The 26,840-nt window shown below is 39.2% G+C and overlaps 1 protein-coding gene and 1 long non-coding RNA gene across 2 annotated transcripts in view; both read left to right on the top strand.

The window, feature by feature from the left end:
• The window catches only part of LOC122322835, a 49,315-nt gene extending 41,081 nt beyond the window's left edge, over nucleotides 1-8,234 (top strand). The window contains exon 3 of the long non-coding RNA XR_006246880.1: nucleotides 8,127-8,234. This is a non-coding gene — a long non-coding RNA (uncharacterized LOC122322835). The remainder of the gene's footprint in view (nucleotides 1-8,126) is intronic.
• A 3-nt stretch (nucleotides 8,235-8,237) lies between these two features.
• The window catches only part of LOC6565979, a 47,144-nt gene continuing 28,541 nt past the window's right edge, over nucleotides 8,238-26,840 (top strand). Inside the window, exons 1-8 of the mRNA XM_043216052.1 lie at nucleotides 8,238-9,002; nucleotides 15,608-15,719; nucleotides 16,859-17,090; nucleotides 17,157-17,331; nucleotides 20,610-20,651; nucleotides 22,678-22,704; nucleotides 25,174-25,295; nucleotides 25,600-25,754. Coding sequence (XP_043071987.1) covers nucleotides 8,368-9,002; nucleotides 15,608-15,719; nucleotides 16,859-17,090; nucleotides 17,157-17,331; nucleotides 20,610-20,651; nucleotides 22,678-22,704; nucleotides 25,174-25,295; nucleotides 25,600-25,754 — 1,500 coding nt within the window. The 5' untranslated portion in view covers nucleotides 8,238-8,367. The remainder of the gene's footprint in view (nucleotides 9,003-15,607; nucleotides 15,720-16,858; nucleotides 17,091-17,156; nucleotides 17,332-20,609; nucleotides 20,652-22,677; nucleotides 22,705-25,173; nucleotides 25,296-25,599; nucleotides 25,755-26,840) is intronic.

Below are 26,840 nucleotides of genomic sequence, written 5' to 3' on the forward strand. Positions count from 1 at the left end.
CCAGACAAGGACTAAGGACCAGCCGAACTTGCACCCTTGTTGACTGACAAGAGAGAGACAGAGAGAAGAGAACGGTTCCCATTAAATCAAACTAAACCCAAATTTGAACCTGAACCCGACCCAAACCAAAACAGAACAACAAGTTCCAATACCACAGCTCCCTAAACAACAGGATGTGGCAACAAGTTGCTGCTGCTTTTGTTTCTGGCTAGCAAAAGAATTTGCATAAAAATTCAAAGGGTTGCCCAGGGCATTGGGAAATGACGAATGAGGTAAGGGGATTAGAGCGGGGGGTGGTTGAACTGCATGCAGAGTGCGTGGCATTGTCCCAAAAGGACGGAGCATAATACCTAGAAAACACTTGAGCCTTTGGTCAGAGCGAGCGATTAGTTTGGCTTTGTAACCCTCAACACCATACTCTGCCTGCTCTCCCACATATGGGATCTTTTGTTGGGCTCTCTTCTCTTCTCGTCTCTTCTCTTCTCTGACGGCAGCTTGGGGAATCCAAACTGAGGCATTAAATCAACACAAATGCTCTGATTTGATTTCTATTTACATTTTAGGCTTTTGTTTCCACTTGGGAGAGAAAAAATGTTTAATTTACTTTGTAATTGTCATTCCAGGATTCTTATTGCTTGCTAACTCACTTGAGTTAAGCCTTAAATGTTTTTTCACTGCTATAATGCCATTACAACAAACCAATTTGAACCAATTTGGGAAACCAAATATGATGCATTGAATATTGATTTGGCTAAAATAACAACGTTATCGATTGAAAATTGTTTTTAAAGTGTCTTCATCACTAAGCAACTATAGAAACTGACTTTGTCCATGTGTAATTATTTTATTAAGTGTGTAATCGTGTTAAATATAAATATTAACCAACAGTTTAGCGAGTTGAAGTTACAAGTATTTATTTTGAGCTTAAACTAATTTTAAACAAATATCAAGCAAATTAGTTAGCGAAATTCACATGACTTATTATTCTATTACCAAAAATATTCAACATTTCTATCGTTCATATCGAACGTATTTTGAACACCAATTTATTTTAAGTGTATATGCAGATATATATATACATATATATATATATATTTCGCATTGGGAAAGATAGTTCTTAATCTGATTACATTTTATTAGCAAATTTCAAAATTGTTTTCGCTCACAAATCATAAACGTTCAAAGCTCAAAGCGGTTAAGACATTAAAAATCGAATTTTATGATAAGACCCCGGAGATATTTAAAATCCAGAGACATTGGGATCTGCACATACAGACACACTGACATAAAATAGTGTACGTTTTCGGCATTGATTTAAGTATTTTTTCTTGGGCTTATTTTTGCAATAGTTAATATTTTGTGTGCAAATATCGATACGGATGCGTCCGCATCCTTGGCTTAAGATTCAGATTATTTTTTCTGTTTTCGCCTGTATAATTCAACAGCTGCAGCTGCTACCAAAATGCGACGCAGGTGTAAGCGAGAAGAGTTGAGTAGAGAAACGAGTAAAGACGGGGCAGAGGTGTGGGTGGAGCTAAGGGGAAGAAAGAGCCAAAGGGAGGAGACGGAGATAGAGAGGGAGACGCAGATGCAGACGCATGTGGATGTGGCTGTGGGTAAACTGGCGACGATGTCCTCATTACTTAAAAGCGCGCCAACGCTTTGCCAGCTTGATTGAATGAGTTGGGCGTAAGCGTGGGAGGCGTGGCATGACGTGACTTGGCAAGTCGTGGGCGTATTGGTAAAATACCCGACAAAGCACATAAATGGGGGTAGCGATGGGCAAAATGCCAGCACGGCTTGCGATGCCTTACCTGGCGTATGCGCAATATTTGCACTTAAAGGAGAAATTACGATTGCAATTCGCATAATTACTTATGTGCGGTGAGTTGCAAACAAGAAGAGTAATCCAAACTCAAATATTTGGAACGTTGCTTGTGCATATTTTAAGGCATCTTAAAATCTGCATGTCCTGTATGTAGTCCAGGACCAAATGTAAATAATATTATTCTTTTTTATTTACCTATTGTAGATGACTAAAGACACAAGTTTTTTTGAGTTTGCAAAATCTTGAAATCCTTTTGGAATCTTGTATACTGAATAATCCTGGAGCTAAAGTTTTTCAATCAGAAGATTGCACTTTTCTTGTAGATATAACTTTGAATTTGTTGACAAATAAGAACTATTGTCAAAACCAATAAAATTCTCAAAATTGAAATAGTTTTTCGATCAATATAAGCAAATTGTTAAAGTTGCTGATAAATCTAGTAATTTGATAAGGCAATGTTATAATTTATACATACACCATCTTCCATCTGGAATGGCAATAAGAATACGTTTAGGACGGATGAGAGACTTTGTGGCTTGTGGCATCGATGCAATTTAATATTTAGTATATGGCACATAACTGAATATTAATATCGGACTGAAGCAATTCAAACGTCAATGCACCAAGGCTATTATGTATGAGCTCAAGTACTCGAATTGCCCTCAGGCAGCAGATACAAATATATAAATACAGTTATAGAAACACAGATACAGAGATATACGCATACATTTCATATTATGTTAGTCGTTGCTCTTGGACATTTGCGTATGTGGCCAACTGGCTGCAAGGTGCTCCAGCGAATGGCCAATAAAAGCAACGGCATAAAAATATGAATTTTACGGCTGTGTATTTAAAACGACAATCACCACACAAACACACACAAACAGAGACACACACACACACAGACACACACACACAGAGCACTGTGTGTTGGGTTCTTAAGGCATAAAAATAAAGTAAAACTGAAGTCAAAAGCGGACAGAAGTGCGAATGCAAAGGAACAAATGCGCCCAATGAAGCTGAAAAGCAACAGAGCAAACGAAAAGCCAATGAGATTGGAAAATGAAATGGAAAAACTTCAACAAACAGTTGTATAAGTGTGTCTGTGTGTGTGTGTGTGTGTGTGTTGTAGTGTTTGTGTACGGTATATAAAGGTAAAGATTTCGATGTGCGTTTTTCAGCCGCTGAGCATGAAAATGAGCTTTTGTATTTTTATGCGCCACGCTAAATAAAAAAGAAGAAAAAACAACAAGAAAAAAAGAAAAAAAGAAAAGGAAAACAAATAATGCTCGTAATAAAATCAGCGCAATAAACAAGCAATGAAAATGTGATGGCGAATGTAAGGCAAGACACGAGCCTCGGCACATCAGCATCAGCATCAGCATCGACATTTATACACAGATGAGCAATCATAAATATTAATGCTAAATACATCAGAGCCCCCGTGTTGCCCAACAGAGCAGGGATCGCAGGGTGAGCACCCTAGCGCCAATGGAGAGAGTCGACAGCCCGAGCAGGAATTGAATGAGTGGGTGCCCGACCAGGTATTGCTGCACTCAGAATTATTGCCAAGGGCAGCTAAACTTATTTTTCACAAAAAAAAAAAAAAAACAACAAAGAACAACAATAAAACAAAGAAAACGGATGGTTGAGGCGAGCCTTGAGGTTATGCAAGACAGATTTTAATTAAATTAAGAGAAAAAGTGTAAATTCCAGTGTGATTTCAATGTGTACACCGAATTTGAAATGAATGAATTTGTTTTTTTTTGTACTCTGCTTTAAAAAAACCTATAACTTGATTAGATACATCTTGAAAATGAATCGTTGCTCAAGATAATATAAGTGTCAAGCGAGAAATGTGTTCACTGAGCGTCCGACCATCAAATGCCTCTCGAGTAGGGACTTCAGCTGGACAACCGATTACGATTACGTGTTGGACTGACAGTCGGCGCTGTTCATTGCTTAATGGAATGGCAAAAATAACGTATCGGGCCACAGATAAACATTTCAATACAATGACTGACACGATCGGGGGGCAGCTACTGCCGAGGAGACCGGCGGAGCAGCTTAACTATTTGCGCGGCCTGTGCGTAAGTATACGGATTTATGCTAATGTGTGGCTACAACGGCAGTCTGGCTGCCGGAAGGGGCGCGGCTCCCGGCTCCCGGCTCCCGGATCCAGGCTCCGGGCTCATAAACAACGGCGAGCATAAATCTCAGTATGCCAGCCAGTCAGTAAAAAAAAATAAGAAGAAGGATGTGTCATTCTAGGGACGACGACCATTTAATACCCTTGCAGATCGGGGCATATAATCTGCCATTATAAATTTGGAAAATCCGATGCAATATGTACTGGCTGCAGATTAAGTACATATGTATTCCATGCATCATCAAGATAGCTGTGAGACTGAGAGACTAAGTCACTTAGTTCAACTCGGCTAATGGTGCTGATCAGGAATATATATAAAACTGGAACGTCTCGTTCAATAGCACTTTGGCACAGGGTGCGACAAAGTTGTAGAAGCCTCTGCAAGGGTATAACAAAAGAACCGAGAAGCAACAGCAAGAAGAAAATAACGGGCATCTCGGCGCCGCGGTGTCGTCGTCGTTGTTCATGCTTTGATTTATTTGCCACCGTGCACAACGCCGCGTATGCGTATTTTTTTTCTGTCTTCATCTTTGTTGCTTTCAGTTTGATCAGAATCCCCGAGCTGGGACTGGAACTGGAACTGAAACTGGGATTGGGACTGGGACAGGGCGTGGGTCTGGGACTGGGAGTGGGAGTGGCAGCAGCAGCCTCATATCAATGACAGCCCGCGACTCGATTTTACATTTAAAAGTAAATTATGCCACACATTCTCACATTCGCATTTCTTCATGTTTGCCTTTCCATTTTGTTTTTATTTATTGGTCGGTTGCAGCCTTTCCCTCGATGCGGGGTGAAAGGCTGTCAAAAAAAAAACAACAAAAAAACAACAACAAATAAATAAATAAAAATAAAAGAGACACACACAGAGACAAACAGGTTCAGAATCTATTTGCATAACTTTTCGGGGCAATTGTGGGTAAGGAAGATAAAGGGAGAGAGTTTGAGGATAACAAAGTTAAATCAACAACAATGCGGATAATCAGTTAAAAAGCTGCTTAAATTTGAAACATGTCCACAAAAGTAATTTCATGTTTGCACGTGGCACAAAAGTCAATAGCTTCTTTTGTGTGAAAGCAATATTAATAGAGCAACAAAACTTTGGGTAAATATAAATGAAGACGACGTGCAGAATTGCTGAAGCAGCAAAAAAAATTCAATTTGTGGGCTGTAAGCTATGCTATATAATATGCTTATATGATTATAAAATTAATTATGTGCGTGTGGCGACCGAGCAAGGACTTTCGAGGACTGCAGACTTAAGTTATAAAATGAAAAGCAGCATTAAAGTCAGATTAATTGAAAAAAGTTAGCCAAACTCAAAATTATGGAACCAAAGTGAACTGGGGATTGCAAAGTAATGCCTACAGTATATATATTATATACGTGTGTACATCATTTGTAAATTAAATATGCATGTGTGGTGCTCGAGCAGCAACTTTAATGATATCAACTTAAATGTGTTTACTAACAGTGGTTAAACCGTTGCCAGACTTTAATTAAATGAGATTACATAAACCGTATTAAAATGAAAAAATACTGCCAATAAATAACAACGGCGAAATTTATTGCACTTTAATACTCAGAGTTATAGATGCAATTTAAAGTTCATTTGAGCGAAGAGCGAGTGGAGAACGAGTTGAGACTCGGTGACTATCTAGCCAGAGTCATCTCTCAACTCAAATGACCCACTTCAAAAGTTGTTGTTATTGACACTCGAAAGATCTAGACAGATCTCTGCTCTAAGCATCTAGACATCAAATCAGACATTCTTATTTTGTCAGGCTAATCGCATTATTTTACGCCACTGTGCCGATATATATATATATATGTATGTATATATACATATGTGTTTATTTATTATGCATATGTATTTGAGTGTTAGCTGTGCGCCTTGTGAGTATTTTAGCTGCTTCTTCTGCTTTGCCACGCTTTACTTTAGCTGCGCCACGCCATCCATTTCCTTCTTCCCTATTCCGCGCTGTTTGTGTTTAATTATAAATGTGTGTGTGTTTGTGTGTGTGTGTGTGTGTTTTTGTGTGTATTTTTTTGTGTGTGTGTGTGTGTGTGTGTGTGCGTTACATATGTGCGATGTGTTATTCTACAAGACGCTTACATTGCTGTTCACATTATTGTTGTTGTTCAGCTCGTTGTTGGTATTGTTATTACCATTCTTGTTATTCTCTCTCTATATATATCTCCCTCTCTCTCACTCTCTCTCCCTCTCTCTCACTCTCTCTCTCTTACTCTCTCTCTCCCTCTGGTATTTTATGCTTGTTATTGGTCGCACAGTTTTTGGGTTTAAATACTTGGGTTTGTTTTTGGTCTTTTCGCCTTGTTTAACATTTCAAATTCATATGGAAAGTTATGCTGGCCCACATACATATCAACATAAATAGGAAACTTGGGCAGTGCTTTGTTTGGCTTGGGGACTGACTTCCGTTTCCGGTTTGTAAACAAATGGCGCCAGCCTACGATTAATTATTGTTGATTTCTAGACCGTCGTTGTGTCTGTGACTGTGTCTGTGCCTATTTTTGTGGCAGGACACGTGCCACAGGCAACGCCAACAAATGCCTCACACGTATAGCCCCATCTCACTCCTCACCACTGTCTCCCTCTCACTCTCTCTCTCTATATATATATATATAAATCTGTGTATCTCACTAGGCGCTTCGACACGCAAACAATTCTGTGAATAAAACTGATGAATGATTTGATAAACCTGTGCTGACTTTTATTTAATACTTAATAAAATCTGATTTTTGAAACGTTCAATAAATATACGGGTTTATTGTCTACTTTGTCAGCGGTTGTTGTTCTTAATATTATTTTCCTTTGTTTATTCACACAAAAGCACTTCATTTCTATGGATATTTGCGTTGTTCGTTATGGAATTGTTCTGCATCATTTTTGCAATTGTGTATCAATAAATGTTCAAAATCGTGCTTATTATAATTGACGTTATATGCTGCTCAATATTCATGGCATAATCCATCACAGTGACCTGCCGCTTAGCCTGTCAGCCCCCTCATCGCACACACACACACACACACACATGCACATACATAGAATATATTCTTCATTTGTAGTGCTGTTGCTGTTGTAATTATGTTATATGCCTTTGTTGCTGTTGTTGTCGTTGTTGCCAACTATGCAAAGACTGCCTATTTTGTTAGCCTATCAATAAACCAATTTTCGCACAATTGCAGTACGTGCGTGTGTGTGTGTGTGTGTATGTGTGTGTATCAAAAACCACAACGTGGCACTTTTTGGCAAGTTAATGTGTTATACTTTAGGTGGGTCACACACACACACACACACACACACAAGTGTAATACACACGCACACACAAGTGTAATACACACGCACACACACCAGCCTTTTGCCACATGAGGGTCGTAATTAATGATTGAACACACACACACACAGACACACACACACACACACACACATATACACACATACACACACACACACACACAGACACACACATATACACATATATACACACACACACACACACACACACACACATGCGCAACGAGCTTCCCATTTTCTCTGAAAAGTATGCTACAATATCCGTTGTGGGCACCAAATATGCTGCTCATTATTTTTAGAGCTCCCAACACGGCCACACCCCCCTTCGCACACCACACGCATATAAATTATGTTTGGGCTTCATTATGCGAGCTGCTTTTATGGCGGCAGCTAAGGCGGCTCAGACGGGGGCGAAGGCGGACCTTGTGGCAATTTGGGACGCGCTTCAAGGCGCCGCATTAAAAATCAATTCACAAACTTTGCACGTACCTTTGAGTGAAGTGTGTGAGCATGAATGTGTGTGTGTGTGTGTGTGTGTGTGTGTGTGTGTGTGTGTGTGTGTGTCTCGGTATGAATGTCTATAATGTTTTGTGTGTGTGTGTGTGTGAGCAGCAACAGCTTGTTATGTGGCTTTGATGAAGCTGCTGCTGCTGCTGCTGCTGAACAAAAATATAAAAAAATTAATAAATAAATAAAAATAAAATAAATTTGATTCGAGTTTTTCTGAAATTGAAGCAGAATAGAAGTTTTTCAATGCATTTCATTGTATTTATTGATTCAATTTTTTGCTGAAAATCAGACTAATTATCTCGATGAACTCGATTTCGTTGCAGAGAGCAGCTGGCCAAAATGGAATGACCAGAGGCGCACACACGTCGCCAACGGAAGATGCTGCAGCAGGCAGCAGCAACACCAGCACCAACACCAATAGCACCAGTAGCAGCAACACCAACAGCATCAGCAGCAGCAACAACTGAAGCCAACAACAATGGCCAGCGACGTCGCGTGGCAGCAAGCGACAGCTGCAGCAGTTACAATTACAGCAATAATAATAAGAAATTGAAGCCAACGCAAATGCATTCCAACGAGGAGCCGCCAATGGCGGTGATCGTCGACAGTGGCAATCAGCAGCAGCAGCAGCAGCAGCAACAACAACAACACCAACAGAAGCAGCGTCGCAGCGGCAGTCAGCAGCGTCAGCGCAAATCGAGTTCCTGCAGCAACAGTGCAAAGGCCACGCCCACGCCGCATACGCGACGCCCACATCGACAGCACTCCAATGCTTCCGACACCAAGCAGCAGCAGCAGCAGCAGCAGCAGCAGCAACAACAACAACAACAGCAACAACAAACGCAGCAACAGCGACGCTATCAGCACTCGAGTCGCGGGGGCAGCAGAGAGCGGAGTCAGGATGGTGGTGGACAAAGACGACGGCGGCGTCACAGCGGCGCCTCCTCAACGCTGAGCGGTCAGCGGACGACGGGCCGGAGTGGACACGCTGCCTCAGCGGGCAGCTCCTCAACAGCATCCAGTTGCAATGGCAGCTGCAGCTCGGATGATGGCGGCTCCTCGCACACATCCTCGTCGTCGTCGTCGAGTTCGTCGGGTGAGCCGAACTTGCCGTATCCGGGCTTTCCAGAGATTGCGATGAAGGCACTGACGCAATATACGCGACCGCGCAACTGGTGCCTCATGCTTATCACCAATCCATATCCTTTTCACAAAACAACACATGTCCTCGTCTGCCAAAATGTCCTTGCAAATTGATTTTTACTGTCTTATAGACTACAACTCACAAGTAATTTCGATAAGTTCAGAAAAACTCAGTTGATTATTCGATTATCCAAATATAAAATTGGAAATTGTTCATGGAACTGAAAATGATTATCCTTGAATTTGAATATTTCAGTCTTGATAGATTTTCCACTTGCAGCTCATCTAGCTAATCAATCTAATTGCAAAGAAAATTCTAGATATTTGTTTTGTACCTTTTCAATCGTGCAAAACTGCAAAACCAGCTGGAAACTTCAAGAAAATAAATTCTAATGTATATTATTTATCAATTTTCAGTTGGTTTCTTAATTTAAATTCAATTATACATGTTTGAAAATGTAGCAAATATTAATCATGTGTTTCTTCTGCCAATGCTCGATGATAACAAAACTGCTGCGATCAGCCCCAGCCTGTGGCACTTTATCAGCAGATTTTAAGCTTGAAAAAAATGAGTTTTTTTTTTAAATATTTATTTATGCTTTTTTCGTTGCCTGCCTGTTGCAAAAGTTATTCAAATATGCGTGTGTGTGAGTGTGTGTGTTCGTGGCGCATAAATAACAGATATCGGCGCACGGCAGCGGCTCGTCAGCGGAAGACACTGCCAGGGTTGCCGCAGTTGCCGAAGCCTTGCCGTCATTTGCAGTTGCTGCTTCCTGTGAAGCGTCCTGTTTTGTTGTTTTTATTGTCGCGAGGGGATAATGTGTGTCAATCAGTGTAGCATATGTGTCTGCGTCCACACGCCACCCACTCCAGCCCCTTCCTTCGGCACTACGTTCTCAGTCGACCCTCAGCCCAATGCCTATCAGATGTCCTGTTCGTGGCATGTGTCTGGCATGTGCATGAAAAATCACTTTGCATACTTTCGGGCGCACTTGATATTTAATTTAAGCTGAAATTAAAATTGACTGACGTTAATATTTAAGACAAACATATTCCCTGCCTTGAAAACGACGGCCTCTCAATCTGTGTCCTCCTTGGGGACTATTATATAAATAACTAAGAAATCGTGATAAGAGAACTTGAACTTGTAGAAGAAATACAATTCCTGGTAGGATAGTGGGCCGTAAAATCAGAAAATGATGAGGCAAGAATTCATATATTTGTCTGTTCATTCAGGAAGACTTGTTCGATAATGAGCAGATTTTATTCTCGAATATTTCTCTCAACGCAGAGCAAGCCAATAGCTTCTACTTCTGGTGGATAGTTTGCCTTTTTTCATTACTTTTTAATTGTTATTTATTTTCAATTAAATATTTAACTAATCAGTCCGGTATCATCCTTCAGTCAACTTGAACAACAGCTTTGAGTTCTTTAATTATATCAATTTGCATATTTAATTTTGCCCTGCCAACAAATAATGTGACTTAAAAGTACAATTTCATTGCAACTGCAACACTTTTACCTTTGCGACATTTCTTGTTATTTTTTGTGGCACTTCCTTTTTGTATATCTTTTGCCATTTCCTGTCGTACATCCGATTTGCGATGCCAAGATTCGCATTGCCAATTACCAATTGCTAACTTCCAACTTCCAATTGGCAAATGCCAATTGCATTTCACAGTCAGCAGCAATAACGGGATAATCGCTCTACCGACAACCTCTCGCCACGACACCATCCCCGCATCCCCTCTTCCAACCACTTAATTGTTAGCTATAAATTTTCCCCCATTGCTCCTTGAGCACCTTTTGGTCTCACAACATTATCTTCACTATCTTGTTTGAGTGTCTATTCGCTTAACATGGGTTCCATGACTTTGTCATGAAATATGCAATGCATATAATATGATATAGCATTCATTTAGTTCTTGGACGCATTGTATAAATACTCTACTTAAGTAGTGTATTTGGAAATTGTCAGTCAAAAATATTTCATATCTGCTTGCATAGCAAAGGGTATTTAAGGTTCGTCAGCTCAAAGTTTTATGGTTGTATATTTCTCGTTGCTTATATTTTGCTCTCCCAAGGATTAAGTCCCAGCTTCTTCTCCCTGTCCAGCAATAATTGTTATTTCGTGTGCAACGATTTCTTGCAGCTGCAAGTTGCAAACATTTTCAGCTCGCAGCTTTATAGCTTGGACATAATTGGATGGCATTCAATTGCTGTTGGTTATTATCAATTTCTTAGCGCTGCTGGTAATTTAGATTTTTTTGTTGCTAAACTAATTTCAGTTAAGAACTTCTCGTTCGTCTACATGGCGCTATACTCAATGCCACAAATTGTGGCATGCACCACCAAACTTGTGAAGAGGTCAACTGCGCTATTTGTGAAGAAAAAAACAAAAACGAAAAATAACAAGTAAGAAAGCTGTCGTTGAGTGAGCTCGACTACGATATACCCTTGAATGCAGCCATTAAATATCTTCTGGTTTTATTGCCAAATCGCCTTTTAAGAAAATTACTGAGTAAATCGCAATTCATCAATATTACGTGGTCGGAGGAGCTGCCATACACAAGACCATTACACCCTTTTTTAGTCATTTTTAATGGATTCAGGGTACGAAAACAAAATGGTGAAGTCACCGTCCTGTCAAGGACTCAACTGCGACTCCCATGAAAATATTTGAGTGCTCCACACGAAATGTAGTGCAGCATGCAACATGCTGTAACATAAACACAGCTGCCACTTGCAGTATGCCACAAGACTTCAGGAACACTCTTGCCTATTTTACGGCGATTATAATTTGCAAGGACAACAACAACAACAACACAATCCACTTAAGGACCTCTGCTGTGCAATGCACATAATTAGCATGCTTGAAGAAAGGGGGAGGTGCCAAATGTGTAAGGCAGTAATACGATATCCACGCCCTACAGCTAATTATTGCGTCTACTTTGTCCATTTAAAAGCAATAAATTACTTCTGCCACTTCCAAGCAACAATCACCTACCCCACCCCACCTCACCCCACACACCATCCAACCGCTGTGCTCTGTGGGTGAACTCCTGGCTCTGATTACCAACCACCTGCTTCAGATTCATTACATGCCATCAGCTTCAATTCCATTTGTAGCACTTGAAACGGTGGTCAACAGTATGAGTGGCTTAAGGTGTGGCATCTCTTCTTCTTCTTCTTCTTCTTCTTCTTCGGTAGCTCTCGGTTTGTCAATTGGAAATTAACTGAAGTCAAACAAGGAGCACTCCTTATCGCATCCAATAGCTAGAGTATAAATTCAAGTTGTAACTTAAGAACCAGTTAATGCTGTGTTATCGATAAAATTGCTGTGACTTCGATGAGCTTGGATGTGTTCGATCTGAAATACTTTAAGTATTTTTTAGGTCTTAGCTAAAGTTCATAACCAAAAACTTGATTTAAGGAGACAACATTTGAGCAATTGAGCAATAGACTTATCATCAGCTTTATTTTCGATACATTTGCTGGACATAAGCACAAAACATTTAATATGTATATATTCATGTGTACATGTGTTGAGTGCGTATAGTTCAAATCAATTAATACCTAATACCCCAAACTGTAATCCGCTTAAAATTGAGGATTCTACCTGTGATTGCTACAGCTTTCAAATTTTGATTGTGAGTGTGTATTATACACACTTAATTTAGCACCACAAAGGACAAATGCATTTCGTCTTGAGGCTTGGAATTGCAAGTCAACTAGCATTTGGCACTGCGATAAATCGTCCTTCATCCTTTCAATTGGCAATCCAAACATCACTTTGATGTAGTAGCAATTTAATGAATGCATTCACAACATATTCAATGAAACAGGCTCAAAGTTTTTGTCGTTTATTTTATTTTTCAAAAGAGTATCGCCTCGATTGGTTGTAAGATATATATATATATATATATATATATGTATATATATATGCATAAGCCCAATTTGATTGGAAACGTTTTTGCTGCTGCTGCTGCTACTTTTGCCAATTATTTCAAGTATTGCCATGCCACAAGCTTTACGATTCTGGCTTTCATCTTTGCACCTTTTACTTTATGCCTTCGATTTCTGTTCTTCTGCGTTTTTGGTTTTTTTGTTTTTTTTTTGGGGGGGTGTATTCATATAAATTATTTGTGTCCAGTCATCTGCGGCAGCTTCAAGGGCGCCTTTTTTGTTTGTCAGTTCTTTTAATTTGTTGCGATTTTTGCACGCTCCCATGCGTATACCTTTGCCACGCTCGCCACGCCCCCCACCCCAACCCGTTGGGGGCCCTCTTTGTGAGTGCGTGTGTGTGAGTTGGCCGACTTTACGCTCGACTTAATTTGTTTACTGTTGGTTTGGTGGCCTTTGCCGTCGTCGCTGCGCGCCAAATCAAAAATAATGGCCAGCCTACTACCCCAACTTGACTTGACACCCCGTTCCCCAGCCGGTCGTTCCTCGCACCATCGCAACCAACCAAGCAATCCTTGCAACGAGAGCAAAGCCAGCTCTACCATTTCGGCAGTGTCCCATATTTGAGCTGCTGCAATATTTATACAGCTCGATTGCCAGCCTCCAAACCGCCCAAAAAGCGCTGACCTTTTCAGTGCGTCCGTGTATGTGCGTGTGTGTGTGTGTGTGTGTGTATCCAGTGTGTGTGTGTGTATCCAGTGTGTCGTCTGACGCTTTTCACATTTGTTTTTATGACACTGGCCTGACCTGCATATGCCCTCGTACACTTGTACACTTGTACACTCGTGCATTCAAACCGCTGCCTTCTAATGAATTGTAGCAAGGACTCGGTCGATTGTGTTTTTTTGTTGTTGTTGTTGTTGTTGCCGTTTTGTTTTTGGACTCGATTTTGGTAGCCATTGTTGTGTCCGTTTTTATCTTTAATTGTGCGTTAATAGCATAAACCTTTTATGCATTGTTTTTATTTGTATTTATTGTTGTTGGTGTTTTTTCATTTCGCATTTGCCTCGTAATTGCGCACGCCATAAAAAATGTGGGTCCTTGGTGGCTATATGGAATGCATTAAAGAGCCGGCTCTGTTTGCCTCCTTCTACTGTTGCCTTTGGCTTTGCATTGTTTGTTGCCGTTGACCGTTGTTGAGTCGCGGCAAAAAAAGCAACTGATTGCTCTTTTAATGCAAATGTTTGGCCATTTTGCGGGCTATTTGATATCGGCAGTGAAGCGAGAAGCATCATTTTTATACGTTTTGATACCGAACAAAAAAAAAACCTGATATCATTTCGATTAAACACGAGTGGCAATTTCAGTTGCTTTTCTAACTGCACTCGCTGTTATGCATCTCAATTTGCTACACGACTTGCATGACAACTTCTCACCTTGGTTTTTTGTTCACTGTGCTTCTCGCTTCTCTCTCTCGCTTCTCTTTCTCATTCCATTATTGTATGTGGCTCTGTTTGTCACTTAATTTCTCGCCAACTTTGTTACTTTTCTGAGGAGTTTTGGCTTTGATACATGCTTCTTTCATTTCTTTGTTTCTTTTGATTTATGCTACTCTGCTCTTTGATTATTCTCATTACTTCTAAATGAACTTCCCACTTCGGATCGAAGTAAAACTTTTCAATTAGCTTCATTTTATTGCCCACTCGTACATGTTTCATAACAGTTTTGTATCTCAATTCAATCCACTTATTCAAAGTTGAGAAAACAGACATTAATCATGGACTGACTACCACTTTTTTCCAACTGATTCTAGCTTGCCCACATTGACAGTCATTTTGAGTGAGCAGTCAAGTCCAAAGCCAGTGATCCTGATGGAGTGAGCTACTTTCAGTTTGCGCATAATCTGTATTTAAGTGCACATCCACAGTAGATGCACTGACTGGCTAATAAGCCGTCTGAATGGCTTACGAGCGAACTTCTTGCTTGAACAGCAGTTGCAACTTTGCATTATGCTGCCACTGACTGCCTGGCTGACTGCCTGAGTAACTGTCATCAATTTGTGCCATTTCTTTGCCATTTTGCTTCAAGCAAAACCGCAATAAACTAACAACAACAAGGAAAAGCACGTCGAGTGCAAAACGCAGCCAAGTTGCCAAGCCTTCGAGTGCGCATTAGAAACGATGGTAAACAGCCAGAAGAATCTCCCATCAAGAGCTTAGAGACGCAACTGTCGAATGGTTTCTCCCACACCCTTTGCCTTGACTGGTTTTGCTTAAATCAGAGGACAAAAGCGCCGTCAATAAACGGAAGGACATTCCATTTTATACCCTGAGGCCATTGAAACTGGGCAAAGTGGTATAATGAAGTTGTGCAGAAGTATGTACCGGACCTCTCTGGCATAAGGTATATTTATTCTTCATCAGCAGCAACGGCCAAGTCGATTTAGACCTTTAGGTACTGACTTATGTCCAGGGTATAGCTTAGTCGAGCTCTAGAGAATAATGGCAATTCCATTTTCGATTTGTAGTAAAAAAACACAATGTTCAAGGATTACACGCAATGGTGATATTCTAAAGAAATGCTTTTAACATTTCAGTTTAGCGAGTTCAGGTTTCGGAGACAGATAATCCACTTAATAATTTTATAACTTAACATTTCATTGTTTATAATTGGATTTAGGGAAAACTTAACTCTTCCACAGCATTATCATATTTTGGTTAAAATCCTTAATTCTAACTTTTTATTATCCGACTTCTACGTGGTTCGAGCGTATCTCGATCTTGGTCATATTACTGAATTGCATAACGTTGGGTATGTACCAGCCCTGTGTGGACGACACGTGTCTGAAGCCGCGCTGCAAGATACTGCAGGTGAGTAAATACATATATATATATATATGTATATATATATATAAATAGCATAATGACTTTCCTTACCTACCACTACTCTTTCCCTAATTCCCTCCATTGCCAAGCTAAGCTGTCACCGCTGGCGTCACATTAACTGTCATTTATTTAAGCAATTTTTTGGCTCACTTCCTGTGTCTGCTTTGCTGATGACATCAAACAGGCACTTCGGCTCATTAGGCAGCCAACGCACACGGCGAAAACGAGGAACGGGAAGTTGGACGAGGAGGGGTGGGTCGGACTGGCAGGGCAGGGGCAGCTGGCTTTTTTGGGGGCAATTACAGTGCTTTGGCGTATAGAAAATGTTGAGCGCAACGTGCGAAAATGTTTGTAAATGATATGGAAGGCAGACATTTTTGGCCGCAGCCAAGTGTAAAGCATACGAAGGGCGACCAGCAGAGTCTTCCAAGGTGTGTGTGTGTGTGTGGTGGAGGGACGAGACGAGACGAGACGAGACGAGACGAGCCATTGCCAAATTAGCCACAAATGAGAATGGGAATGAACACGACAAGGACATAAGTGGCGCCCAAATTGCAGAGAGTTATTTGAGCATCGCCCCAGACTCGGAGACGAAAACTGAGTCAGGGACAACTTCTTCCGAGATGCGAGATACACTTATGTATATATATATATCTATATATATATATACATGTGCGTCAGTTTATGCACGACTCACCGCTGCTTCACATTGTTTGCACTGGCCGCGAGTGAATGAGGGACGTCAGGGAAGAGAAAAGGGGAAAGTGAAAGGATAGAGACTCCGCTCCATGCATGATGTGGCAAGGCACGTACTGATAGCTAAAGTGGACTACATCTCATTTTGACAACTGTCAACCACGCTTTTTGTTAACAACCAAAAGAGATTTCTCTCTGGCTATCACTCTCTGTTACCTACATTTTAAGCAGTTAGTTGAGCTCTCTACAGACTGAAAGTGCCAAATGGCCAAGGGAAGAGGTTAATGCTTTGTGCAGTTATACAGATTAAGTTAAATATAACATTCAAAAATGTCGAGATACAGATGAAACAGACTTCTAAGAAGGGAAATTATAGTTAAACCATTTTTATCTGCTGTTGATATTGTTGATTGATTTCTTGTACGCAGATCTTTGACGATATAATATTTGCGTTCTTTGCCCTGGAGATGACCATCAAAATGGTGGCGATGGGTATGTGTGGCAAGAACACCTATTTGGCTGACTCATGGAATCGATTGGACTTCTTCATCGTACTGGCCGGACTGCTAGAGTATGTGATGCATGTGGAGAATCTGAATTTGACAGCGATACGCACCATCCGAGTGCTGCGACCCTTGAGGGCTATTAATCGTATACCCAGTAAGTGTGGGGTTGTCACTGCTAATCGATCACACATGCGTATATCATTTATTCAATTCAATTTAGGTATGCGAATTCTGGTTATGCTGCTGCTGGATACCCTGCCCATGCTGGGCAATGTGCTTCTGCTCTGCTTCTTTGTGTTCTTCATCTTTGGCATTATTGGGGTGCAGCTATGGGAGGGTATACTGAGGCAGCGATGCACTTTGGATCGGCCCGATGGCATGATCTATCCCATAACGTAAGTAGAACGGGACCGAGACGAAATCTTTTTTCTATGTTTGTTTTTTTCTTACTTTATTTTTGGATGGGTTTTTATATTGGGGCAACGGACGATCCAACTGAGAAGACAAAGATATTGAGGCAAATGTAATTTGTCTCTGTCTACAAGACGCCTATAATACTTATATAATATATATAACTATATAACTTTGTATCGCTTAGATATAACCTTTTTCTTTACATTTTTGCTTATAGTTTTGTGATTTTGTTTTATACATTTTGGCTTTGATTTTTGATAGCTGCTTAGCATACTTAAAGCTTTGGAAGGCGCTCTCTCCTGTGCTCTCCCTCCCGCTGTCTGTCTCTCTCTCTCTCTCTCTTTCTCTCAGTCTCACTCACTCTCACTCTAACTCGGTCTATCTCTCTCTATATCTCTCTCTCTCTCTCTCTCTCTCTGGGCTGCCTGGCTGCTAATTCATATTTTGTTTATTTATTTATTTTTTTGGCTTTTTCTGTTGGCTTTGCTTTTGGTTTTTGGCCAATGTCACTGACAGCTCACAGTTACACACACACCCACACACACATATTCAAGCAAACACCCCCAAGCACACAGTCTCGAACACACACACACACACACACACGCATAGCATACATCAATCAGGATGGGAGCTGTCTTTGTCTAACAATGACAATTTGCATATCAAATGCAATGGTCGCCCGTCAATTTGATGAAGTCCCCGTCGCCCAACGACTTCTGGGCTCTTCGGTGATGGATGTCAACTGAAGAACACTTTGTGGTGTTGGCCATTTTCCGCTGCAAATGACACGTCGCCTTCTGTTTCAGCATTGCACAGCGTTGTCAAGCGCACACAAAGTTATTTACATCATCACATTAAGCCACAGAGAACAGCTGTTGACTTTATCATTCTACATTTGTGCTTTTCTAACGTTATCGTTAAAATTGTGATGCATTCATAGAAAATGGCTCACAATATTTTTTGGTGGCACATAGTGTTAATAGTGCAGTTAAATTTGACGGGAAATTCCTTCATACATTGACCATGAAAATTCTCAGCATTGAATGACAACATTTTTGCTATCAACTTGCTTTAAATTCTATTAACAATTAAACATTAAAGTTTAAGAAATAGTTTGAGCATAACTATGTTCCAGTCTTTTAAGAATTCAAAAGTTTCAAGCTATACCTCAATGGTCACTTTTCAAACCAAACATCCAAGCTGAAGATTTTTCATACAATTTTTCATACTGGCTTTGACAGCTGGAAAAGATTGTAAGCTTGACAAACAATCTTTTATCACGAGCCAAATTCCTCTCTCTTTGTGTGTATTTCAATGACGTCAGATACATCAGCAATGGCACACACATTTATTTTACACACACACACACACACACACATACACACACATACATATAACACACAGTATGTTGTAGTATTTTACTCGCAGATGGACGCCCAAAAAGTAGGCAGCATAAAAAGAGTTGGATTTTTGTTTGTTTTTGCTCAACTCAAAAATGTTGATACAGCTTCTTTTTTTTTTGTTTTATTTTTTTGTTATCGGTAATCGTTTTGCTTTGCATGCACAAAACTGTACATATAATATAGTTTTCTTTCGATTGCATTGCCGGAAAGAGGCCACAATTTTAGGTGTGCATTTTATGGCTTTTCCACTGATTTACATAATTATTGTAAATATTTCGACGGCAATGCAAATTTGTATGTCCACACAGTTTACTTATTTTTTATTTTATTTTTTGCATTTCCGTTTGCCGCAATTTACAATTTATCATCTTTTTTATATATACATTTATGTTAAATTTAAATTAATAGCACTTTAGCAGTGTGTAAATTTCATATCGTTCTGCGAATTTATTTCGTCAAAATGAAATGATTTTTTTTTTTTATTTTTGACTTTTGATAGCACACGAAACTGTTGACAATTGGGTATTTTGTACATTTGTATGTATGTATTAGATATTAAAGTTATTAGAACTTATGGATATTTGTCCATAAGTGTGTAAATACATATTTGTACATATAATCTATGTATGTGCACAAGAAGTACTGCGTCCATTGTGGCAACCGATTCCCAAGTATTTATCCTCGGATATATTCTATATTATTTGATTATGAAATTGCTTTGCTTGTTATAATTTACTTGCTGTATTTTTATTTATTATAATTTAGATCCTAAGCCTGTCACAGATTGCGATTCTGATATTAAAATATATATTCAAATGAAAAATGCACAACAACAACGTAATGTATTGTCATAAAGGATCAAAGAAAAGGAAATTTTAAATTCATCTTACACCCAAGTCGACTTTTACATAGAAATTTAATTTTTATTAAAACTCAAAGAACATCAGATTGATCAGTCAAGCGATAAAATTTCCCCTTTTATTTGTTTCAATAATAACTTACAAGATTGTAAGATTTTTCTTAGTACAGATTGAGTATTTTTTAGCTATCATTTTTTGATTTAATAATTAATATGGAAGGGCCTTATCCGAAGTCCAGGTTAAGATCGAACTTATTTAGCTGTTTTTCAAGTTTTGTGTTGAGTTGAAAATGTTTAACAACACTCATTCGTACATTGTTCACACTCACACATACAGACCCACATGCAGTGGTGCACCTTCGTAGAATCAGGTGCAAAACTAACTCAAGATTCATTCGCCCATTGAGCAACAATCTCAGGGCGACCTTTACCAAAAGGCGCAGATTATTAAATTTATTTTTCTTTTTTTCTTTCTTTTTATTTACTTTTTTTTTGGGCAGAGTACAGACAAAACAAACAAGCAAACAACAGCAACTAACAGTAACAAAAATCAGAGCAACAACAGACTCAAACAATTATACAAATATATACCACAAATATACAACATATATAAATGTATGGATATTAATACTTTTTCATTTCTATCTTATTATATTTTTCTTTTGTTATTTTCTATAAATTGTTGTGTTTATTTTGTTTTAGTTGAACATGTCGAAAAACGGCAAAATACAATAAACAACATATTAGTTACAAATACAATTTGAATTGATACATTGGCAGCCAAGTGAAGAAATGTTGAAAAAATATTGAACAAAAATTCTTGAAAAAATACTCCAAAATTTCTACTATATATATATATTTTCCAATTATTGTTTGTCGTATTGAGTTTCAAGTTTTGAAATGATTAATTAAAATTTTCAAGTGAATTAAATATCAATACCAAAGAAAAAAAAAACCAATACAAAAATCATACCGGGAACAAACTTTTTGTTTACAGGGGACTACCTGAAGTGTACAGAGTTCGAGTCCGTGTTAACTCGTAAGATAAAATGATTTATTTTCCCCCTTTTAATACCTACCCACACAAAACCACACATACAAAAAAAAAACAAAAAAAAAAAAAATACAATAAAATACCGAAACAAATACCACACAAATACTAAAAGAAAATTTAATTAACAAAAAAAAAAACTTTATAACAATAACAACACAACAACAATACACACATATTCGAACCCTAGTTGTCTATTAGTTCTCGCTCGCTCTATCTGTCTCTCTCTCTCTCTCTCTCCATAGCGTAATCTTTCTCTTTCTATATTCTATTCTAATCCGTAAACGTAAAGCAAGCGCTCGCTCGCTAGCTAATCCCTAGCAAAAACTTCCATATATGTATATCGCCAGCACTTAACCCGATTGCTCTATTCTGTGATACATGCTCTGTCTCTCTCTCTCTATATATCTCTCTGCCTCTCTTTATATATATCTCTCTATCCTGCTAAGCTCTAGCTGGCTGTTCTCCTCCCACCTATGTCTATTCTATAAGTGCTACCAAGCATTCTGTTCAATATATCTATATACATATATATCTATATATATATATATATATACATTATATATATGATTATGTATGTAACACTTAACGAATATTTTACTCTCAGGTTCTCTCTTATACACTTTATAAGTAATATGTGCAGATATTTGATTAAACAAATTAAATACATACTTAATACTTTTAAACTACATTGATATACATATCCTTTGTATAGATTATAACTATAACAACAACCACCAACACTAACAGCTCAATTAAACGTTACTCAACTCACAAACACTGTCTCTCGTATTGGCTTGACACGTTATGCAGCACTAATTACTGTAACTAACGGAACACTTAGGTGGCTGACTGACTGAGTGGCAGCGAGAAACGTGCAGATGTCAAGCAAGAAGCAACAAGAATCTATTTTTAGAAGTGAAGCGAGAAGCCAGACTTAATAAAATGTTAAAGCACTAAGCAAAATAAAGCCAGCCATCTGGCTGAGATGTTCATCAATGAATGAAATAAAGATATAATATTTTCTTACTTCTGTGACCAGTGCTCAACACACTGAAATGTTTCCCGTCTTTTTCTGAAAACCGATTAACTTTTACTGATCTTCGAATTCGACTCGTGGCTCTTCGCTCATCACAGTCTCAGAAGTTTCGAATTGAGCTTAAAGCTTCTACTCTTTCGCTTGAATCAACGCCACTTGCGGCCACTGGGTCATTAGTCCTTACTCTTTTAACACCAATAACACACACTTCTACACTCGCACACTCGCACACCTGCCGCAGATACTAATTACTCGTAATGTTTTGTAGCCTCCTCTCGCTCTCTATGTCTTTGTGTGTGTGTGTGTGTATCTGTGTGTCTGTTTATGTCGTTGTAGTGAATACTTGCATTCATACTCGGGTACTGGTGTACTCGTAAATGTTTAACCAATAAATTTCAACTTGAACTACACAAACGTGCCTCAAGTTTTGTTGTTTGTTTCTTAACATTGTATTTTTTTATTAGATTTGATGTTATCTCTGTGTATGTCTGTGTATTTCTCTCTCTCTCTCTCCCACTTTCTCCCTGTCTCTGTCTGTTGCCTTTTTCAGTTTCTAATTGAGTTCCTTTTGGAGTTTTGGTTTGTTGTGAAACTGACCCCAAAAGCAAAAAAAAATAGGGAGAACTACAGCCTACCAAATACCAAATATGTAAAACTCACAACAAGCACACCAATTAGGCACTACACACACAAGCACACACTCACACACACACAATCAAAAACACATTTTATGTTTTTTTAGAGCGTTTTTATTAGCGTATCCCTAGAAAATTCTCCGAGCAGTTCCCTGGCAAGCAAATTCTGATCTGTTTGTTATTTGCAAATATTTTTGTTCGCACACAAACACACAGACACACACACACACACAGACACACACACACACACTTACGCCAAAGAACACACAAACGCACATGCCTATATGTTATCTCTGTGTGTATGTGTGTGTATATTTTGTAAGCTCAACTCTTTTTACAGGAAAAACCATCAGTTTCTATTGCAAAGGTATTTAAAGCTGCCCGCCCCTACTATAACAAACGCCCGACACCCATCTCTCTCCCCGTCTCCACACAGCTTGCCACAAAAATGGGAAGCTACAACAATAATCCAAATTAAAGTCACATTACATACTCCACACATACACACACCACATACACATACACACACACACACACACACATGAATATCAAAGTTTTGCATACTTTTGCGCGAGAATTGTGCTGCCTGAAAATTTTATTATTTGAAAAATTTGTGTACTCGGGTACCGAAGATGCAAGGGTATATTAGTTTTCCGTTTAGTAGTCCGTCCGTATGAACGCAAACTTTTTCCACACCTTTAAAAGCTAGAGACCTAAAACTTGCAACCTTTTCCTATATTATGCCATCGTCAGACAAAGTGCTAAAACTGAGGTGCTAGGAAATTGATGAAATTTATAATATCTTCCACAATTTTAAGGCTACAGTCACCAGGTTCGGTTGATGGGTTCTTTGCTATCCAAAGATCAGACATCGGTCAAGTCCAGCTCCGTCTTCAGACAATGCGCAGTTCTTCCATAACTTTTAAGCTAGTCACCAAATTTTGAAAGTTTTTTACCGGAAACTTTTAAGAGCTTTTAAGATCGATAAAAAAAACAATCGATACAACAATATATATCTCACAGAATTTGAAAGCTAGAGTCACAACACTTGAAAGGTATATTGCTGGTAACACCCTATTGCTATCTGAGTATTTCGCAGTCGGTTATGCTCGACTTCAACGTGCTCACTTATGATTTGTTGTTGGGCTTGTTGCTGGTGCGCGCACGTGCATATTAAACACATTTTATTGTCACTCACACATACACACACACACACACATACACGTACATTTACGTTGACATTTTTTGGTGAGGTACCTCTCCGTCTCTGTCTCCGTCTCCGTCAGCCCGCCCACCCCACTCTCCACCCCGTGCCGCTGCGACCCCTTCGTCCATTTTGCGGTAGCGTCACGCATTTAATTTAAATTGCTTTGCTGTAACTTGTGCTGCTTATTCAGTTCTGTTTTATCTTCTGTTGCTGTTGGACTTATTTGTTCCCTTCATTATTGTTTTATAATTCCTGCTGGTTAAGTTTTAATTTTGTGAGTGGTTTCTTTTGAGTGCGCACTTTTTTATTGTCTACGTTTTATGTCGATTTCGGATTAGCCGTCTCTTTTTAAAGCTCTCACTCTAGCATTCACTCTCTCTCTCTCTCACTCTGTATTTGGTTAACAGGTACAGTTGTGCTTGTAGACTGTGCTTTACTATTTGGCATATTTGATATTGTCACAGGTTCATCGGCTTTGTCTCTCTTTCACAACTTTCTCTCTCTCTCTCTCTCTCTTGCTAACTCTTACGCTTTTTGCATATTTTGATTGTGGTCGCTTCTGCTCTTAAAGTTTGGCGACTCTCTCACGCTCAAGGCTTGACGCTATTCACTCTGAAAATTAACAACGCTCATAATAAATTCGTCAGCTTAAAGCTTACTTTTAAAAACTTTTAATTCCAGATCGAAGCGATCATTTTTCGCTTGAACGATCAACGCTTACTTGGCCTTGCTTGAAGAGCTTTGCGCCTTTCCTGTCCTTTATGTTGAATGATCAGCTTTCTGCCTTTGGCTAGCTTAAAGCTTCAAATCAATAATCGTACTTTTCAAAAGCTCAAGGCTTACTCTCAAGCTTTCAATTCACACCAACACGCATTCACAGTCGTATATACAACTTGTTTCTCATTTTCTCGCTATTCACTTTTGTATTGGATTATGCATTGGCTCAACGTGTCTCAATCTGTCACATAAGATGCTTCATTAATTGGCTCGCTCACTCACTCTATCACTCTATCACTCTATCACTCACTCTCTCTCTCTCTCTCTCTCTCGATCTGTATATCTCTCTGTCTCTATCGCTTCACGCACTCTAATTAGTGGTATGTGCTCTCAGTATGGCTGTGTGGCTCTAACAGTCATTAGCAAAATTCTCAAAAGCGCAAAACTCAAAAATTAAGCACCAAATTACTCATACGAACAAATCAAAAGAAAACTCAAATCTCAATATATATATTTCTCATAGATCTTTTCAACGTACTCTCTCCAATTGTCCATGTATATGTAAATGTTACAAATATTCGTAATCGCATAATGGCATTGACTCTACGTATCAATTATTATAATTATATATTGTCTGTAATATTTATATGAACTTCGATTGTTAAAAAACGATTCTTTTTGTGCTCTCTCTCTCTCTCTCTCTCTCTCTCTCTCACTCTCTCTTTCTTTCTCTCTCTCTCTCTTTCTCTGTGTTCTTTTCTTTGTCATTGTCCGCCTCTGTCTCTCTCTCTCTCTCTCTATATATAAATATGTTTCTTTTCTGTCTGTCTGATTTTCGAAACTTGTTTTTAACGATTTGCAATGGAAAACATTTTCTATACGAAAAAAAAAACAATAAAATAAATCTCGCAGCCTCTCGCAATATTATGAGTTCTCCAAGGATCAGGACTATATCTGCTCCACGCCCGAAGATTCGGGCATGCATCTGTGCGGCAATTTTCCGCCCTATCGCATTGGCTCGCTGGTCTGCAGCGGTAAGTTAACGTAATACCTCAACCATCTCCCGAATCCCCTCACAAACTAAATCCCAACAACGCCCTCCCCGCCAACCACGGTAAGCTCAAAGCTCTGACTTAATGAGGTGAAAATGGGACGTGTTAATCAAATTTTGATGGCAATTTTAATTGCTCTCGCGCTCGGGCTCTTTGCTTAACTTTGTAGCACCATCACACCACCTCCCACCCAGACCAAAGACCAACCCAACCTCCGACACCCAACCCAACCCGTAAGCAGACTACTCGCTAACCATCTGCTATCTCTACTATGTAATTTTCGCAGAGGAGGCCAAGCTGCTGGACCTGAATGAGCCGACGAACACATCGTGCGTGAATTGGAATCAGTATTACACGAGCTGTAAACAGAGCGGCGAGAATCCTTTCCAGGGCACCATATCCTTTGACAACATCGGCATGGCTTGGGTGGCCATATTTCTGGTGAGTTCTCTCCTTCGTTGCATTTTGACTCACTGAGTTAACCAATTAGTGCTTCAACTTTTGCTTACACAAATAACAATGACAACATTGACACAGGACCCTCAATACACCAGACGGGGTAACAGGACACGTTGTCAAATGCGGTGGCAGCTGCCACTTTTGGCATCGCTTTCAATTAAAATAACAACAACAAGTAAAACAACATCTGTCAATTTGCATAGGGCATGCAAGGGGTTCTAGCTGGACGTGTTTTTTGCCTCCGCGGACCAATGCGGCGTATGCGCAATATGTCAATAGTCAGTGCTGTCAACATGCTGCCTGCAGCCAATCATCTTGTCAATCTCATTAGAGTTTAATAGAACCGTTTTGAAAACAGATTACTTGGCTGGCTACAAAATTAGTCCGCTTAAATCGGCGATTTTACATAATGCACTTGTTGGGCTTTTGTTTTCGGTCGCTGCCTAGAAATATAAATTACTATATTTCTTATAAGTATTCTATAATCAGCTAACAATTACTGCATAAATAAATACTCATGCTGGTATCAACAGACAGTAAAATAAATAAAATCATGAAATATTAGAAAATAGATACAGGTGTAGCAACAAGATACATATAAAATACAAGATTCATGTAAAATGTACAAAAAAAAATAGAATAATATGCTAAACATTGCATATATTATATATAATATACAGTTTTCGATTTTGATAAAGGCAATCGATTCAGATAAATAAACACAGATACATCTGCTGCCAATGAAATAAGCACTCATATCCTTCTTGTCACTCTCCTCATTTTCCACGCTCGTTCATCGTCCTTCTGCTTTGATTTGTGACTTTCATATTTGCCCATTAGGGGTTGCTAATGTAACCAAATGGGGTGATGGTTGTTGGGGTGGCGTTTAAATGCTCCGCAATTAAGCACAAATCAAATATGCATTAAACCAGCTGCGATGCGGTCAGAACTGGACATGTTACGGCACGTAGCGAAGGCACAAAGCGAACCAAAAATATTACGCATACGTGACGTGATGCAAAACAGTCGAATAATTATCCTTACATTTATTGTCGTTGTTATTGTTGA

Source organism: Drosophila grimshawi, unplaced genomic scaffold (genome assembly GCF_018153295.1).
Source record: "Drosophila grimshawi isolate 15287-2541.00 unplaced genomic scaffold, ASM1815329v1 contig_848, whole genome shotgun sequence".
In the NCBI taxonomy this organism is placed as follows: domain Eukaryota; kingdom Metazoa; phylum Arthropoda; class Insecta; order Diptera; family Drosophilidae; genus Drosophila; species Drosophila grimshawi.